Consider the following 14,875-nt stretch of genomic DNA (forward strand, 5'->3'; position numbering starts at 1 on the left):
GATAAATCAGTCATACAGAAATGTAATTAATTATCTTATAATTAATTATCTCAGGAGGGTTGTTCAACCACCGTCCACTGTATTATCTGACCATCATCCACATTCATTACACTGGAAATAATGTCATCCCCAATGGATGCAGCAGAGTCTGTAATTCTTCTTTGGAATAAGAGTAAGCTTAACTAGCATAGACCAGCATGGAGAAATGAGGAAAAGAGAGGGAAGAGATGGAGAGAAGGGTTTTTACTCTTCTGTGTAGATTGGAAGTGAGGTGAGGTAAGGGGTGATGAGAGTCAGTATGATTACAACTAAAATACTTTTCAGCTATGGTAGTTTTGCTGCATTTCCTGAAGAGGAGCAGCCTCTTGATGCTTTTTAATGTCCTTATTAGTCTCTAGTTCAAGAAGCGTGTGTGAGGACGTATTTAACTCTCATTGAAGTCAATGGCTCTTAAGCATATGCTCAATTTTTTTCACAAATCAGGACTTTAATCTGTTCCTTATGCACATTTAGGATTACAGTGAGGTCTTCTGTTTTTGAAGTTGCTGGAAACATCAGCTTGCTGATGAGTGGTGGGGGAAGGGAGAAGGACGCCATCACTGTCAGGAGTCTATAACTTTTCTATTTTTTTTTTCCTAAATTTTGACCAGAAGACCATTTGGTTTTTTTTTATTTTTAATGTCTTCTCAAATAGTTAGATTCCTATGTGCGCTCCAGAAATGTGAGTTACTGACGAAACACGCTTATAGGTTTGTTAGCATCTCCTCCCTTCCGCTAAAAAGTTGACAGAGCTCTTACCAAAATCCCAAAGAGATTTACTCCTAGGAAGAGAAGAGAAGAGTTGAGACAAAAGCAGTAAAACTGTCTCCATCCTACTCTGCAAATGCACCTCAATTCTGGCAAGTACTGGTTTTGTCTATTTCGGTCCTGGAATAAAACCCTCTTCATCGAGCCTGAAGGTTGTGCCAAACTGTATGGTGATTTTTTTGATATGGAAAAAATGCCCACTGGAGACTAGCCCTAAAGTAGCCATTCTTATGAGCTGATCCTCATGTGAATTTATGGCTCCAGAGTTTAGATTTGATATTCTGTAATTTTACCATGGATTCTATTTGCTGATATTACGCTGAAAAACTCTAGACACCGAAAGTAATTGAAAACTTGCCAAGCCCAAGCATTCAAAAGGTATCATCAGAACTTTTCTTTTCTCTCCCTTTTTGAAGATTCCTTCTTCTTCCCAAACTGGTTTTAAGACATGTTTAGAAATATTATAATATTATAACACAGTATAACCAAATGCTAAACCAGTCAAATCACAGGAACTATCCAGGTCCCCATCTATTGTTATTTTTGATGTTTTATATATATATATATATATATATATATATATATATAAATGCATACACACACACCCCAGATACATGTATATATGTTCATGTGTATTATATCAGTGAAATAGAATCACATAAAAATATTTTACTGTTTCCAAAATTCTTCTTACAGAAAACTGGAGTAAAAGAACAATTTGCCAATGCTATTTAAAGACTTTACAGGCCCCTTCAAAATAAGACTTTACTGTCTTTGAATCACATTCCTTCTGCCACAAGTAATTACCTAAATTCTTGAAGTTAAAAGAGTGCATTTTGAGAAAGCTAATTTTTTTTTCACACATTTGGCTTAGTTTCAAGTACTTTGTTTTTACACACAGCTCTGCTCAACACTGGGTACATCACTGTTATTTGATACTAAATGCCAGTATTGTCAGGTCTGGGTCCTGCTTGACTTTTGCTACAGCTGTTAACAGAATCTTTGTGGTGCACACCCTTTTGGAATAAAAACCTCTAAAGAAGAGAGGGCATATGAAGGGCCTTTTTTTGTTCTCTAGTTTTTATTTTTTTGTGTTCACTTGCACACTTTTCTTACGGACCGTAAGTCCACAGAAGAGCCGTGACGGACTTACAGTTACCAAAAAGAAGTTCATGGTAAAAGAGATGACAGCTTGGTGACAATGGGTAATGACAGAATATTGTTTTTAGATGTTTCTTGCATGTATGTGAGCCATACTGAAGACAGAGAAAAGTGTGAATGGAAAAAAGGAAGAACACGGTTAAGACAGCATGGAGAAAATGTTGAGGTAGGTAAGAAACAAGATCTGAAATATTGACTGAGGCACTGGGCAGCACCTTGCAGTGAAATTAGTTTAGCTCTGAGAATACAAGGTAGAACCAGAAGAATGACTCTAGGAAAGAAATTTCAAAAGGATGTGATTGAAAGGTATGATCATCTCATCAGCTTTGGTTTTGGCAGGCTTAAAATAAGAGCCGGGAGAGGACTAGGGCAGAAAAAACAGGATTTAATTTTGGCTAAGTAGTGTAAAAGCAATTTGCAAAACAATCTCAAAACATGTTGGAAAGAGAGAAGACAAAAAAACCTTGCAAAGTCTCACAGCAAAATCAGTTCTTCTAAATCATAGTTCTCAACCTGGTCAGAAAAAGCAGTAGCTCATGGGGGCTTTGCACTGGGGAAACCAAGGACAAAGGGTTTTTTATGCCTGTAAAAGATGTTTTGTGCTCACCCTAGGTCTCATTTTTTTCTTACATCTGTGCATTCTTGCCCTGGAAGGAAAGGAAATGCTGTCTGCTTTTGTAAAGAAACCGACCTTTACCACATAAAGTTCGACTTTACAGAGAGCAGAGATATATGGGCCATTAAATGACATGGCAGGGAAGGTGCAAGGCTGACTAGTGAGACCTCCTTTTTTGTGCTTTTTTTCCTGGAGAACAACATATTCCATAGACTTGTTTCAGTTCCAAAACTCACAGAAATACTCTTCCAGGGGTATTTAGGGAATATGTAATCCCCTCCAAATATCTTCTGAACTAGAAAGGCTCCATGTAGGTTTGTATTAACACCTCAGATAGGAGCAATACTTCTTGCATTTCCACCTCATTGTAGATTTCAGATCTGCTTTTTGTAGCAAGACTCTGCTTTTAGGTTAAAAATATCCTTTTCATTAACAGGCCAGCAATAAGATGCAGCCAGACTCCACTACATGGGTAACACCGAGCTTTCCAGTTGCCTACATAAGAAAACGAACCAAAAGTTTCCCAGTTAACATGGATGCATCTTTCAGTTTTTGTGTGAATAAAGACTATCAATTAGCTGTGGAAACATGCTCAAAATACACAAGATAAGCCAGAGCCTCCATAAATAAAATTTTCAGGGTATCTACCCATACGTGGTGGAATGATGAACATTTCTTAGCTGCACAGCATCGAGCTGAAGGAATCAACGAGAGGGTAGTAACTGACGTGCTTAACTCTGTCAACATCAGACTGCTAATTCCAGAAGAATTATACACAGTAACCTAAGCTGTGTCAGAATTAGAGTAACAGACTGGCAAAGCTGTGACTTCTGCAGGAGGAAAGGAAGTGGCTTTCCCAAGAACTTTGAAGGACTGGGTCATTCTCCAAGTTGTATTTCACTAAACATACTTTTAAATGGCTGGATGTTTTTAGCCACTGTACTTGAAACACACAACCTCTATCCAAAAAAAGGGTTTGTTTGGGTGTCATGTCTGGCAAAGCATTCCCAATATGTTGTTTATTATTATGTTCCCAATATGCAAATACAAAAATCTGAAATCTCTGATATTTCTCATGCCATCAGCCTGCAAACTCAATTGATGCCTTCTGTCTTTGTCTACGTTTCAGTTTGGAACCAGTGAAATAAAGATAGGTTTATAGGGTTTGAATACTGTTAGATTTCTGTACATACCCTCATATTAAAGTAATAAAGATGTTTGCCTCATAAAGTTGTAGCAATGTATTGAAGTGTAAAAGCAAAGGAGTCAGAATGAGTGAAGTAAAAACTAAAATGCAAAACTAAGCTAAACTACAAGAAAGTTCAACAGAATATTTCTTTATGATATGGAGCAATCAAAATTGTTTGCCCTCTTCTCTCCAGCTTTTTCTCCTGTGCATGTTCACATAATTTTTTTTTAATTTAGAATTTAAGACGTTGCATTTGCCAATATATTTTAATACCAATATATTATTTCATAAAAAACAAATAATACAGAGAGAATTGTCACTCTCTTTATTGACCCAATAAGCTATTACAAAATCATGTAAATTGAAGTGCTAATAATACAAAAAAAGTGATGATTCTGCAGATTCAAGATGTGCCATGAACAACCACTAATGAAGCCTTCTATTTTTATCTGACTCATAACTGTTTCATCTTGCATTGCCTAATAGAACTAACATTATATTACATTTTTTAGCAGGTCACTGCAGTTCTTAAGTTATTGTAGGTTACATCTAAAGGAAATCTGATTAAGGTGGAGGGTCATATTTTTTCTTTTGAAATTAAGAGAGTGGTCATTTTGCATGGATGGATGGAAACTGAAAGGCTATATATCACACAGTCCTTCAGAAATAGACTTTTGTAAAACAAGAAATAGGGGGGGAGGGAGGGAGGGAGGGAGGGAGGGAGAGGGAGCCAGGAGTGAGACCATTAGTGTGTATTGTTCTAATGTCCTCAGGAACTCAAAGACTTAAGACACAGCTGCAGCTTGAGGTCATTGCGGTACTCCCAAAATAAGAATATAGGAACAGGGGGGGAAAAAAGAGCTTAATATTACTATGTCAATTCTGAGTCAATCAGACCAAACTGCAAAGAACTTGTAACATTCTCAGCTCTTCCTAAGCCCTACATAAGGCGGGTATGAATTGCAGACTTTTACTAGGTTTTAATGTCTAGTTCTGAAAATATAACTTTGAAAGGCATGAATGTGCTTAAGCCCCAATTATACTGCTGCTTTCTTCTGGCAGAAAATACTACTTGGCATTCTAAGCACAGTTTTACAAGAAATCTTGGAGTGGTCAACATTGCCGTAGCTGCCCAGGCTTCTATTCACACCATTTTTAGCAATACAGTGTACCAAAGTCTCCCAAAATATGTTGTCGTTTAGCCTATCAACACATCTGACTTAAATTCTTTTTTCTTCTGTAAACCAAACAGATATTTTCACAAATTTGGGAGACATCTAGTCACTGTTCCTACCATTCTTTCGATAGTAATAAGCACATTTTAATGTGTAGTTTTTACTTGTCCATATATTCTATGGTGCCTACAGCGTTCTGGTATTCTCCACCAGTTGAAAGAAAATGAAAAGGCTTGAAAAGCTATTGAGACCAATGTGCCTGAGGAGCCTCACCCACCGTGTCAAAACACCCCCTGCCAAAGAGGCCCCCATGCACACTCAGGATATATTGCATGTATCTAGAATATGCCTTTTTTTGCTTGGCAGGTAGAAAACCCCACAGTTCATTCAACTCTCTTCAGAGCTATATTGTCAGCCCACATATGTCCAACAGATTTTTTTAGTATCTATTTTTAGGAGGACCAAAGTGGGAAACAGTTTTTTCCGCTTGGTAAATTTAAGTGACTAATGCCCTCAATTCACCAAAATGTGTAAACATACACTTAACTTCGGCACTGTTCATATCAAAGTACTACTTCATGACTACTTCAGCTGTGAAGTCCTGGCTCCACTCAATAGTTAGTTTTGACTTCAGCTTCCCGAGGTTTCATTCATCTCCCAACATACAAAATTAAATGCATACTACAATCATGGTAAGATCACAGTCTAAGAATTAAAACTCACAATAGTGGCAGAGGATACTGAAGTGCATCTGACAGTTTATGTAAGGCAGCATTTGTCCAGACTCACTAAAAATAAGAAATAGCTATTAGAGATCTGAGAGAATGCAGAAGGAAGAAGGACTTTTAAAAGATGGCAGTAATCTGTTTCAGTTTTAGTTTTTCATATCCTATTTGCTATAAAATAATGTTCAATCAACTAGTTTTTCTTTGGTCCAAGGAGCAGCAAAGGAGAGGAAAGCAGAAGAGAAGGAAAGAGAGAGAGGAGAGGAGAGGAGAGGAGAGGAGAGGAGAGGAGAGGAGAGGAGAGGAGAGGAGAGGAGAGGAGAGGAGAGGAGAGGAGAGGAGAGGAGAGGAGAGGATGAGGAGAGGAGAGGAGAGGAGAGGAGAGGAGAGGAGAGGAGAGGAGAGGAGAGGAGAGGAGAGGAGAGGAGAGGAGAGGAGAGGAGAGGAGAGGAGAGGAGAGGAGAGGAGAGGAGAGGAGAGGAGAGGAGAGGAGAGTGAAAAAGCAAGAGAAAGAGCACAATAGAGAGAGAAAGAGAAAAAGAGAGAAATAAAAAGAGAGAGAAAAAAAGAAAAGAAAAATCCACTGGATTTTCATAATCCACCGGATTTTATTGGTTTAGTAAAACTATTCTCTTCTATCATAAATTAAAGATTTCACTCTTTGCTTTGAGACTTACTTCTTTGGTTTCATTAATGATTTTGTTTCATTCATAAAAGAAAAACAAAAGAAAATATAGAATCGAGTACAATATGACTTTCTTTCACATGACCATTAACTTCTCATAGATGCTTTTTTGTGAGGTTTGTTCAGCACAGGTAATTTTCAATACAAAGTTCAGACTACTTTATTTTTCCATTGCATTGAGTAAGAAGCTCCAGGGATAAAATATTCAGTAGCAAATTTCCAAATATTATTATAGATTTCTCTTTTGGCATATAATCATATGTCTGTTTATTAATATGTACAAATTTCAGTCAAGTGACCTATCCCCAAAACTATTTGTAAAAATTTACAATTCCATACAGAAAATCAATTCACATTCTAAATAAGGAGTGCCTTAGTATCTTCTGTAGGTCCAAGATATTGAATAAAAGGTATCCTTTCTAATCTGCAGTGAGCATTATATCTTTAATATTACTGATGTTAGCAAGTAGAATTTTGACAACCTAAGTGGTCTATTTATAGTGTTTAATAGAAGACTTCAGAAGAAAACTTTCGTGCATTACAGTACACTTGTACTACTATATACTGTTTTTTAAATGTGGGTTTTTTGCAGTTGGCATCAATCATTGAATGTTAGGATGCAGTGATGCAACTCTGCATTAGTGAAGTTACAGATGCATGTACAAAATTTGCAGAGTTAAACAAATAACATCGTTGTGATTTATACTACTGTCTATTAAATATTATTTTTAATGGATATGGTGTAGGTAAACTTATCAAAAGACATAGATTTTGTAATATGTATTCATAAATAACAAGGACAACACATGATAGGAAGCCAAGACCAATGGCAGCAGTGGTTTTTTAAACAAGCATTCTTCTGTCGTATTTGCCGCTGGAAGAATTCAATACAGCGTATGACAAAAAAACTTAAGCACTACAATGGCTAACTGGTCTATCTCCTTCTCCCAAGCTAAACTGCGTTTAGAGTAAGAGCTCACAACTTAAAAGCTGGTGGTCCTAACATAAATCAGTAGGAGTTTTTTCATCCGTATCTTCCTGATGAAATTTTCCCTAGCATGTCTGTTCATAAACCATTTATTTCAGTAACTTTCTTTTTACTGATTCAAATACTTAAACTCTAGGGCTAGACTGCATGCACCCAGCACAATGACATCAGACTATTTTTGAATTCAGGTTTTCATTAAACACAATAGAAAAGCATCTACGTTCTCATGGAAGACCGCAGACACTCACCGCAGAAGTCAAATGACTTCTGGCCGTGTGTGCAGTCACACAGTTCGTGCTGGTAAAGGTGATGCAATTGCCCTGCTGAGTAGCTGGAGGAAGGCTTTTTCTGCAGGGTGGCTGTGCACCATCTTGCTCGTACTCTGCAACTAGCAGTACTAGAGAAATTGTGATGCAGATCTGTAAGTCTTTAAAGCCTACTAAAAATAAAAAGCATGTACGCTCACACACGCACACAAAGCTTTTAGTTTCATAAAAGTTTACAGTACTTTCCAAATGGAAGGAAAGCACTGGTATGGCCATTATATAAGTTGGGCAAACAGTCATAAAAGGACAGGGCACAGGTTTGAGACAGATCATAGGACTGGGTTCAGTGCCCAGCTGTGCACTGATGTAATGAAGTAGCCTCCAGCACTGTTTATCAAAATTCTCTAACACCACGCTATTTCAGTTAGAAACCTTATTAGCGACATATGCAAGTATTTATATTTAAAAAATATGACTTTCCTTTCGCATCCTTTCAAGTTGCATTCTTAAGTATATTAGAACAAGGACACAGGGTAGCATTGCAAAAGTGAGGGTTGAATCCTACCCCATCATAACTATGTTTCACTGATGGGTTTAAACTTTGCTCAGTCTAGCAGATGAAACCAGATTTATTTTGCTTCCTTTCTGGAGGCTTACAAAACGGCCTGGTAGAGTACATTTTGCTACTGAGAGAAACATGCTACGGCGACTATTCATACTGCCAAGTAACAGTGTCTTGAAAGCAATAATCCAGTGAGCAATATTAGGGCATCAGCAGACAGAAGCAAAGATAATGTTACCTGCCCTTGAATTTCAAGACACAGAGCTCAATCCTATTCTTGAGGAATTGAGATAGAGCATATGAAGTCATTGCATCACTAAAGAATGAGTATTTCCACACGACAAACAATATGCAGATTAAAAGGCTCAATTAAAAAACATATAATAAACAGTTGGCATGTCTAAAATTGGCAAAAACACAAAAAAACTCCCACTCAATCTGATTACTTACATTAGAAAATACTACAGAAGTCACACTAGATATGTTAGGACAAATTTTTTTCCTAGGATGTTAAAACCAATGCAGTTAAAATTCAATGTGTATATAAAATGTTCAATAGGCAATTTTCAAACAATCAGGCAATCCGATCATTTATCAATAAATATCTACAAGAATTATAAAGCACTTATCTTTAATGTCTATGTAAAAGAATTAAGCTCTGATTGCTTAAAAAACCTTGAGCACTTCAGTGGTTTCACTGGAGTCAATGGACCTTCTCACAAAAACTTTTGTGATCCCGTGAAGGTTTGGATCGGCCTTCCAGTGTTTCTAAAAGGGTGGGTTCACGAGGAGGGGGAGAAGAAGTGTAAACCCTCCTGAATCATTTATACAAACAGATAGAAATGCATAACTAGGAGCCACACATAGTTCTTTTTTTTTTTTTCTTTTTGTCCACACAAAATTCTTCTTTGGCTAGAGGCAAAGAATTTTGAAAATGCATCAGCAAAAGAGTCTTTCAAAATTTTAGTCTTAGAAAAGTTCCTGGTTATATTTCCTGAGAACGAAAGTGAATTTCTTGCAAGTTTCCATCTATTAAAACAATTCAACAAGTAGCTCACTAGTAAACCCATTATTTGATAAGCTATCAGTCTTGAAGGTTTTCTCTTAAAAGCGTGCATGTTATTCGTTGGATTTTGAAATTGTTTCATTTATAAAATCTACAGGGTTTTTGTTATTGTAGTTGTTTTCTATGGGTAAGTGATGCTTTTATACGAGATACCAAACAAACTAACTCTTTCCAGAAAAACTATGCTTTATTATGTATTTTTTCTTGTTCTGTTTACAACCACACTGAAAAGCAGAGACATATTGATGAATCAGTTACACAGTGCTTTTTGACTACAAGCGTGCAGCTCATTTTTCTTACTGACATGTTTCAGAAACCAATCAAAAGTCCTCAAAACTCAAGATTTCACAGTATTTATAATCATTTATCAAAATGACCTGCTTTTTAGACACCATTTCAAACAAGTACATATGATTTATGATATTTAGATGTATTTAAAATAAATTCCCTGGAGATACAACTTTTTGCTGCTTGCATTTAGAAAATAGGTAGGGTATAAAATATTAAAACTCAGGGGGGAAAAAGTATTGTTTTTATTCATGTGATTTGTCAATGAACAAAACACACCAGAACAGGTATTGAAACACTTGGCCGAACTGTTGAAACAGTGGATTCCTGAAATGCTTTTCTACATGCTACTGTTATAAATACATTAAAAAATATGACTAATTATTTTTACCTGCTAGCCTTTTCTTGGAAACCTGTGCCACACAGAAAGCATTTTCCCATGGTGAAATTTGGTTTCTTTTTTTTTTCAAAAAGGCTTTTCTTGCCTGAGGGGAAGTGTTTAATTACAGTAGACTTTAACAGGAATGCAATTTCCTTATATATTTATCTCTTTCAATTTAATGTTTGAATAGCTGTATTGCTTAGAACTCCTTCAACTGTACTCAGCCTCCCCCTGGTCTTTTCAGCATAGTACAGATGTTTTTTTCACCATAGCATTTTTGACTTCCTTAAGGCTACCAGATTCACTCTTTTTTCATATTTCTCAGTAAATCTAGATACCAATTCCTATATAGGCATTAATATGTTTTTTTCCTGATTGAAGTCTTAAGAAAACTTGGACCTAAGTAATGTAACTTAGGAAATCACAAAAGTAACTTTGCAACCTCTGTGATCTGCATCATCTGAGAATCAAAACCTACTTTATAATAAACAGAAATAAAATGGCCCTGAAACTCACAGGCAAGTAATGAGAAGGGGAAGCATTAGAAAAATCCAAAATATTCCATATAGAACAACTCATACCACAAAGCAACAAAGCACTCCAAGAATATGTTTTCTATACACTCAGCATGGTTTTCATCCGCACCTCATTAGCACACAGATAATTCTGACCATTAGGGCACTTTAAAATAAGCAATTTCATTTGCAACCAGCCCTCAAATTTAGTATTGTCTCTCTGCTCCTACAGCCTTGACATCCGAAGAGCTGAGTTACAAAGGTGAGGATGCAGATGCGATTATTCACTGCAAAACGTTAGCACGTAAAGATTTGTATGCACCACTCCTCAATTCGCAGGCAGCTTTACCGACCCATTTCTGGGCCTAGGCAGGTTGAAAGCAATGTTCTGCAGATTATGAGAGAGCAACTACAAAACTTGGAGACACTGACAGCTGCAGCTTTGCAACGAGACCAGATGAAAATTTCACCCTGCTCTGTAGCTGTCTTTGCAATATCTTCAAAGGGAACTTCCCAAACTGCTTAAAATCTGGGTTAGGGCTAAAGAAAAGTGTAAGTCAGTTTATACTATCATAAGAGAACATTTCACCTGGTTTTCTCAATCCCAAATGAAACTGAAACAGATTAGAGAAGAATGTTTCTTCCTATTCCATCGCAATATGTGAATTTCAGGGAAAAAACACACAGTCCATCCTACTAAATTCTTTTTGCCCTCTGGATTTTTGTTCATGATTTTAAAACGTTGCACTCCCATCATCATAACGCATAAGTAAAATGGGGTGTCCCTTCTGGTAAATTTTCAGAGTAGCTATACGGCTAAGAAACAGTTACTTGTTTGGAAGGTAAATGATACAAGGAATGATCATGTTTTACATTATTTAAACTATCTACAAACTCAGCTTTGTGATCTTAAACACACAGAAACAAAAGCTAAGTAGTGGAAGAAAGGGGTAGCCTAAGGTTAATTCAGCTCTGAAATGCGGAACAGATTCAGTGCTCAAGAAAACGCTGAGCATTCTATGGCTTTAAGTGATATGCTTAAGAAGAGGAAATATATGTGTAAATAAGCAAGAGCATTAATAATTGTCTCAGAATGCTGGCACTGAAACTTGAAGCACTCTCTCTCTCTTTTCACCTCTTAGTTATTTACTATTAGGATTTTTTACAAATGTCTATTGAAGTAGTTCCAAGTCTGATGAAGGCATGGAATAAATTCTTTCAAGCACAGTCATTTGTTTAAAAAAAAAAGATTAATGAGAAATAAAGGCGATGATGTTTAATCAAATGAGGGGCAATTATGGTTGACAAATATAGAAACACAGCAAATTAAAATAATTCTTGCTGCCATATATGAGAATAGCATTAACTATCAAGCACCAGAGTTCAGGACTAATAAAGGGGTGGGGTTAAATATTCAGTCCAAAACGCAGGCTTTTCCTGAAGAAAAACCAAACATACAGCAGCTATGCAGTTGTTGTCAAAAGACATCTATTTTCACTTTGAGAGATTCACAATTGTGTGAATGGTTGTATTTTTTTCTTAGCGGAAGGGAGGAGGAAATAGTTACCTGCCTTGATCTCCAGAAAGTCTTAGAAAGTGAGGATCGGAGTGCATTGCAAGATAAACATAACCGTGGCTAAAGGCTCAAACTCTTGTCCACTAACCTAGTGGAAGACTCCAGTCACTTCAGGGTAAGGTTTAGGACATTCCTCACTGGTGTTTTTTTGGTTTGCATTGCAGAATGAAATAAACAGAAAGTGATTCAGATACTTCCCTGACAGTGAAAGGGACCAATTTCCTTTTTTCCTTTAGCTTTAAATAAACCGACAAATACAATAAATCCTTACATCAGCAGGCATCCAGTTATTTTCTCAGTTGTAACAAGGACCGTCCGTACACCTCAAAAAATCAGACAATTCTTTTTCTCATTGAAAGTAAAGAAGACAAAACAAAAGATTTCACCAGCAGTGTTTGAACTAAATACAGCTATGTAAGACGAAATTCAGATAAATAAGTTCTGAGTTACTGTAACTGTAAATGTTTGCTAATATAATGGGCAATGAAGGAAGTGATTGTATTCTTGAGGGTTATTTTTTAAAATCCTTTGTTGCTTGCTGTCTACCAAGCTTACAGCATTTTGAGTGAAACAGTTTATGGTTTCAGTTGTGAACTTCATACGTTTCGGGAAAAGCCTTTCACTTTCTCTTCTGTGATAACAAATAATTTGCTACGCCAGCTCTTGAGTTCTGAATCAGTTGAGCCCTCTCTCTTTCAAGTGCCTCCTGCCCGTCTCTCTATATTTTTGGTGACCCCCTGGTTCATGTGTGCCCTAACGGAAGTCCCATCAGTTGTGTTGCCATCACCGAGTGGCTTTTGTCAGAGCAGGACTTTGACAGGCTTTGCTATTTTAGAAAGCAGAGATAATGTCAAAGTTTTTTGCCCATTCATTGATGCCGAATCATCGCTCTGGAATGACTGTGGGTCTACATGTTTTTATGCTCGCCTTTAAGTAAGAATTACTGGGATTTTAAAAGGCAGACTTCTCCTTCCTTCCCTCTGTCCCCGCCACCAGAAAACTGAAGTGAAGCAGCTTTCTGAAACTCCCATTCACCCGTTTGCTTCACAGAGTCCAAATTTTGCCCCTTCACGCTGAGGATTTGATGCAGGCTCACTCAGATCCTACAGGGTAGCAAGGCATCAGCTCCTCTCCCGAATCCCCGCTTCCAAGGCAGAGCTTCCAAGCGTTGTGCAATCGCCTCGGAGCCGCAGTCAGCTCCACGGTGAAGGGGCGGAGGGGAAGGAGCGCGCTGGATTCTGAATTTTGAAGCAGAGGTGTCGTATCGGGCAGGGGGAGGGGGCCGCGGGACCAGATGCTGAAAACCGCACCAAAACTACAAACGTTTCTCTCCTTGGCTGTAGGAAACTCTCCCCCACCGCCACCTTGATTTCATACCCTATCACGTGCTGAATTTTTTCTTTCTATTTCTCCCCCCGTAGCCTTAATAAAGCTTGCGTTAGTGATGGAGATCCCAAGAGCGCGTTGGTGGGAAGGGGCAACCCGACAGCCCGGTGTCAGCCGGCGGCGAGAGCCGGCCGTGGCCGGGCCAGCCGAGCCGAGCCGAGCCGAGCCGGGCCAAACGAGCCGAGTTAAACAAGCCCAGCCGAGCGGCAGCAGGTCCGCGGCTCCCGACCGCGCCGCTTCCCCCGACCCCCGCCGCCCGGGGATCCCGCCCCGCTGGGGAACGCGCGAGCCTTTACCTGAGCTGTCGCTTTTCCTTTTGCCGGACCTCTTCTCTGTTTCCACCGGGGACAGAGCCTGCCTGCCATAGTCCCCTGGCGCACACGCTGCTCCCGTGGGGGTGTTGGTGCCCAGGCTGGAAGAGTTCGAACACAGGACAGGGGGGCTGCTGCCCAGCTCCGGGGGTCCTCCTGAGTCAGGCTGAAGGCAGAGGCTGTGCCTGGCCGCGGCGGGAGGAGACGACATCTGAGGAATGTGCCAGTTCGTCTGCAAAGCTTGGTGCTGCTGTTGCTGGTGGTGGTGATGGTGGTGATGGTGATGGTGATGGTGCCCCCTATGATGTTGGCTGGCAAACATGCCCTCCTCATTGGGGTATCCCGCTATTATGCAAGAGGAAGAAGAAGAAGACAGATCAGGGTAGGACATGTGGTCAGATCTTCCATGCAGGGCAAGAGAAGACTGGGAGAAAGGGTGCAAGCTCTGCGCAGTGGCATGGGGGCTGCGCAGGCAGCCAAAGAGTGTGTGATCCATGGCATGCAAGTCTCAGGTTCCAGGCAGGAGAGTTTAGGAAAGATCCAACTTCACCACCCTTTGTCAACTTTCACTGTAAACAGATCGGGGCTGAGATTTTTTTTTCCAAAACGGCACCGACAGACTCTGCAGCAGGCAGCTGAGCTCAGATAATCCAGGTCTTTAGCCCTAGCGGCCAGTCTCCGCTGCATAAACACTCGGACCTAGATGAGCCGTTCTCAGAGCCGCTCAGATGTCAAGAAGTGGGAGAGGTTGAAGCCAATAGAAGGTGGTCCCAGAGAACTGCTTGAAGGGGGAAACAGCTTCGAGAGGTTATAAATACAGTAGTGTGTAATGTGAGCTGGGGGCTGGCTCAGCAGCACAGCACTGACCACATGCAAACTCCCTCCAAAACGCCAGCGCCGTCCCAGCTCCGAGCCGCTCCGTCAGCGGGCGGCAGCGCTGCGCGCCCGCGCCCCGGGCGCCCGCGGCCTGCGGGGGGGCGGCTCCGAGGGGGCGCAGCCGCCCGTCCCTGCCCCCGGGCGGGCCGCGCCTCCCGCCGCGGCTGCCCCGAGCCCCCCCGCCCCGGGGGGACCGGCGGCGGTGCCCCTCGGCCGAGCGGCCCCCGTAAGGCCATCATCGCCCCGTCGGGGCTGAAGGACCGCTCGGGGTCCTGCCGCCCCTCGGGGGCAGCGGGAGGGG

At 40.1% G+C, this 14,875-nt stretch overlaps 1 protein-coding gene across 1 annotated transcript in view; it reads right to left on the bottom strand.

Moving 5' to 3' along the window:
• The window catches only part of MEOX2 (mesenchyme homeobox 2), a 52,496-nt gene extending 37,886 nt beyond the window's left edge, over positions 1-14,610 (bottom strand). The window contains exon 1 of the mRNA XM_009086014.4: positions 13,684-14,610. Coding sequence (XP_009084262.1) covers positions 13,684-14,194 — 511 coding nt within the window. The 5' untranslated portion in view covers positions 14,195-14,610. The remainder of the gene's footprint in view (positions 1-13,683) is intronic.
• Between the last annotated feature and the right edge of the window lie 265 nt (positions 14,611-14,875).

This window comes from Serinus canaria, chromosome 2 (genome assembly GCF_022539315.1).
Source record: "Serinus canaria isolate serCan28SL12 chromosome 2, serCan2020, whole genome shotgun sequence".
In the NCBI taxonomy this organism is placed as follows: domain Eukaryota; kingdom Metazoa; phylum Chordata; class Aves; order Passeriformes; family Fringillidae; genus Serinus; species Serinus canaria.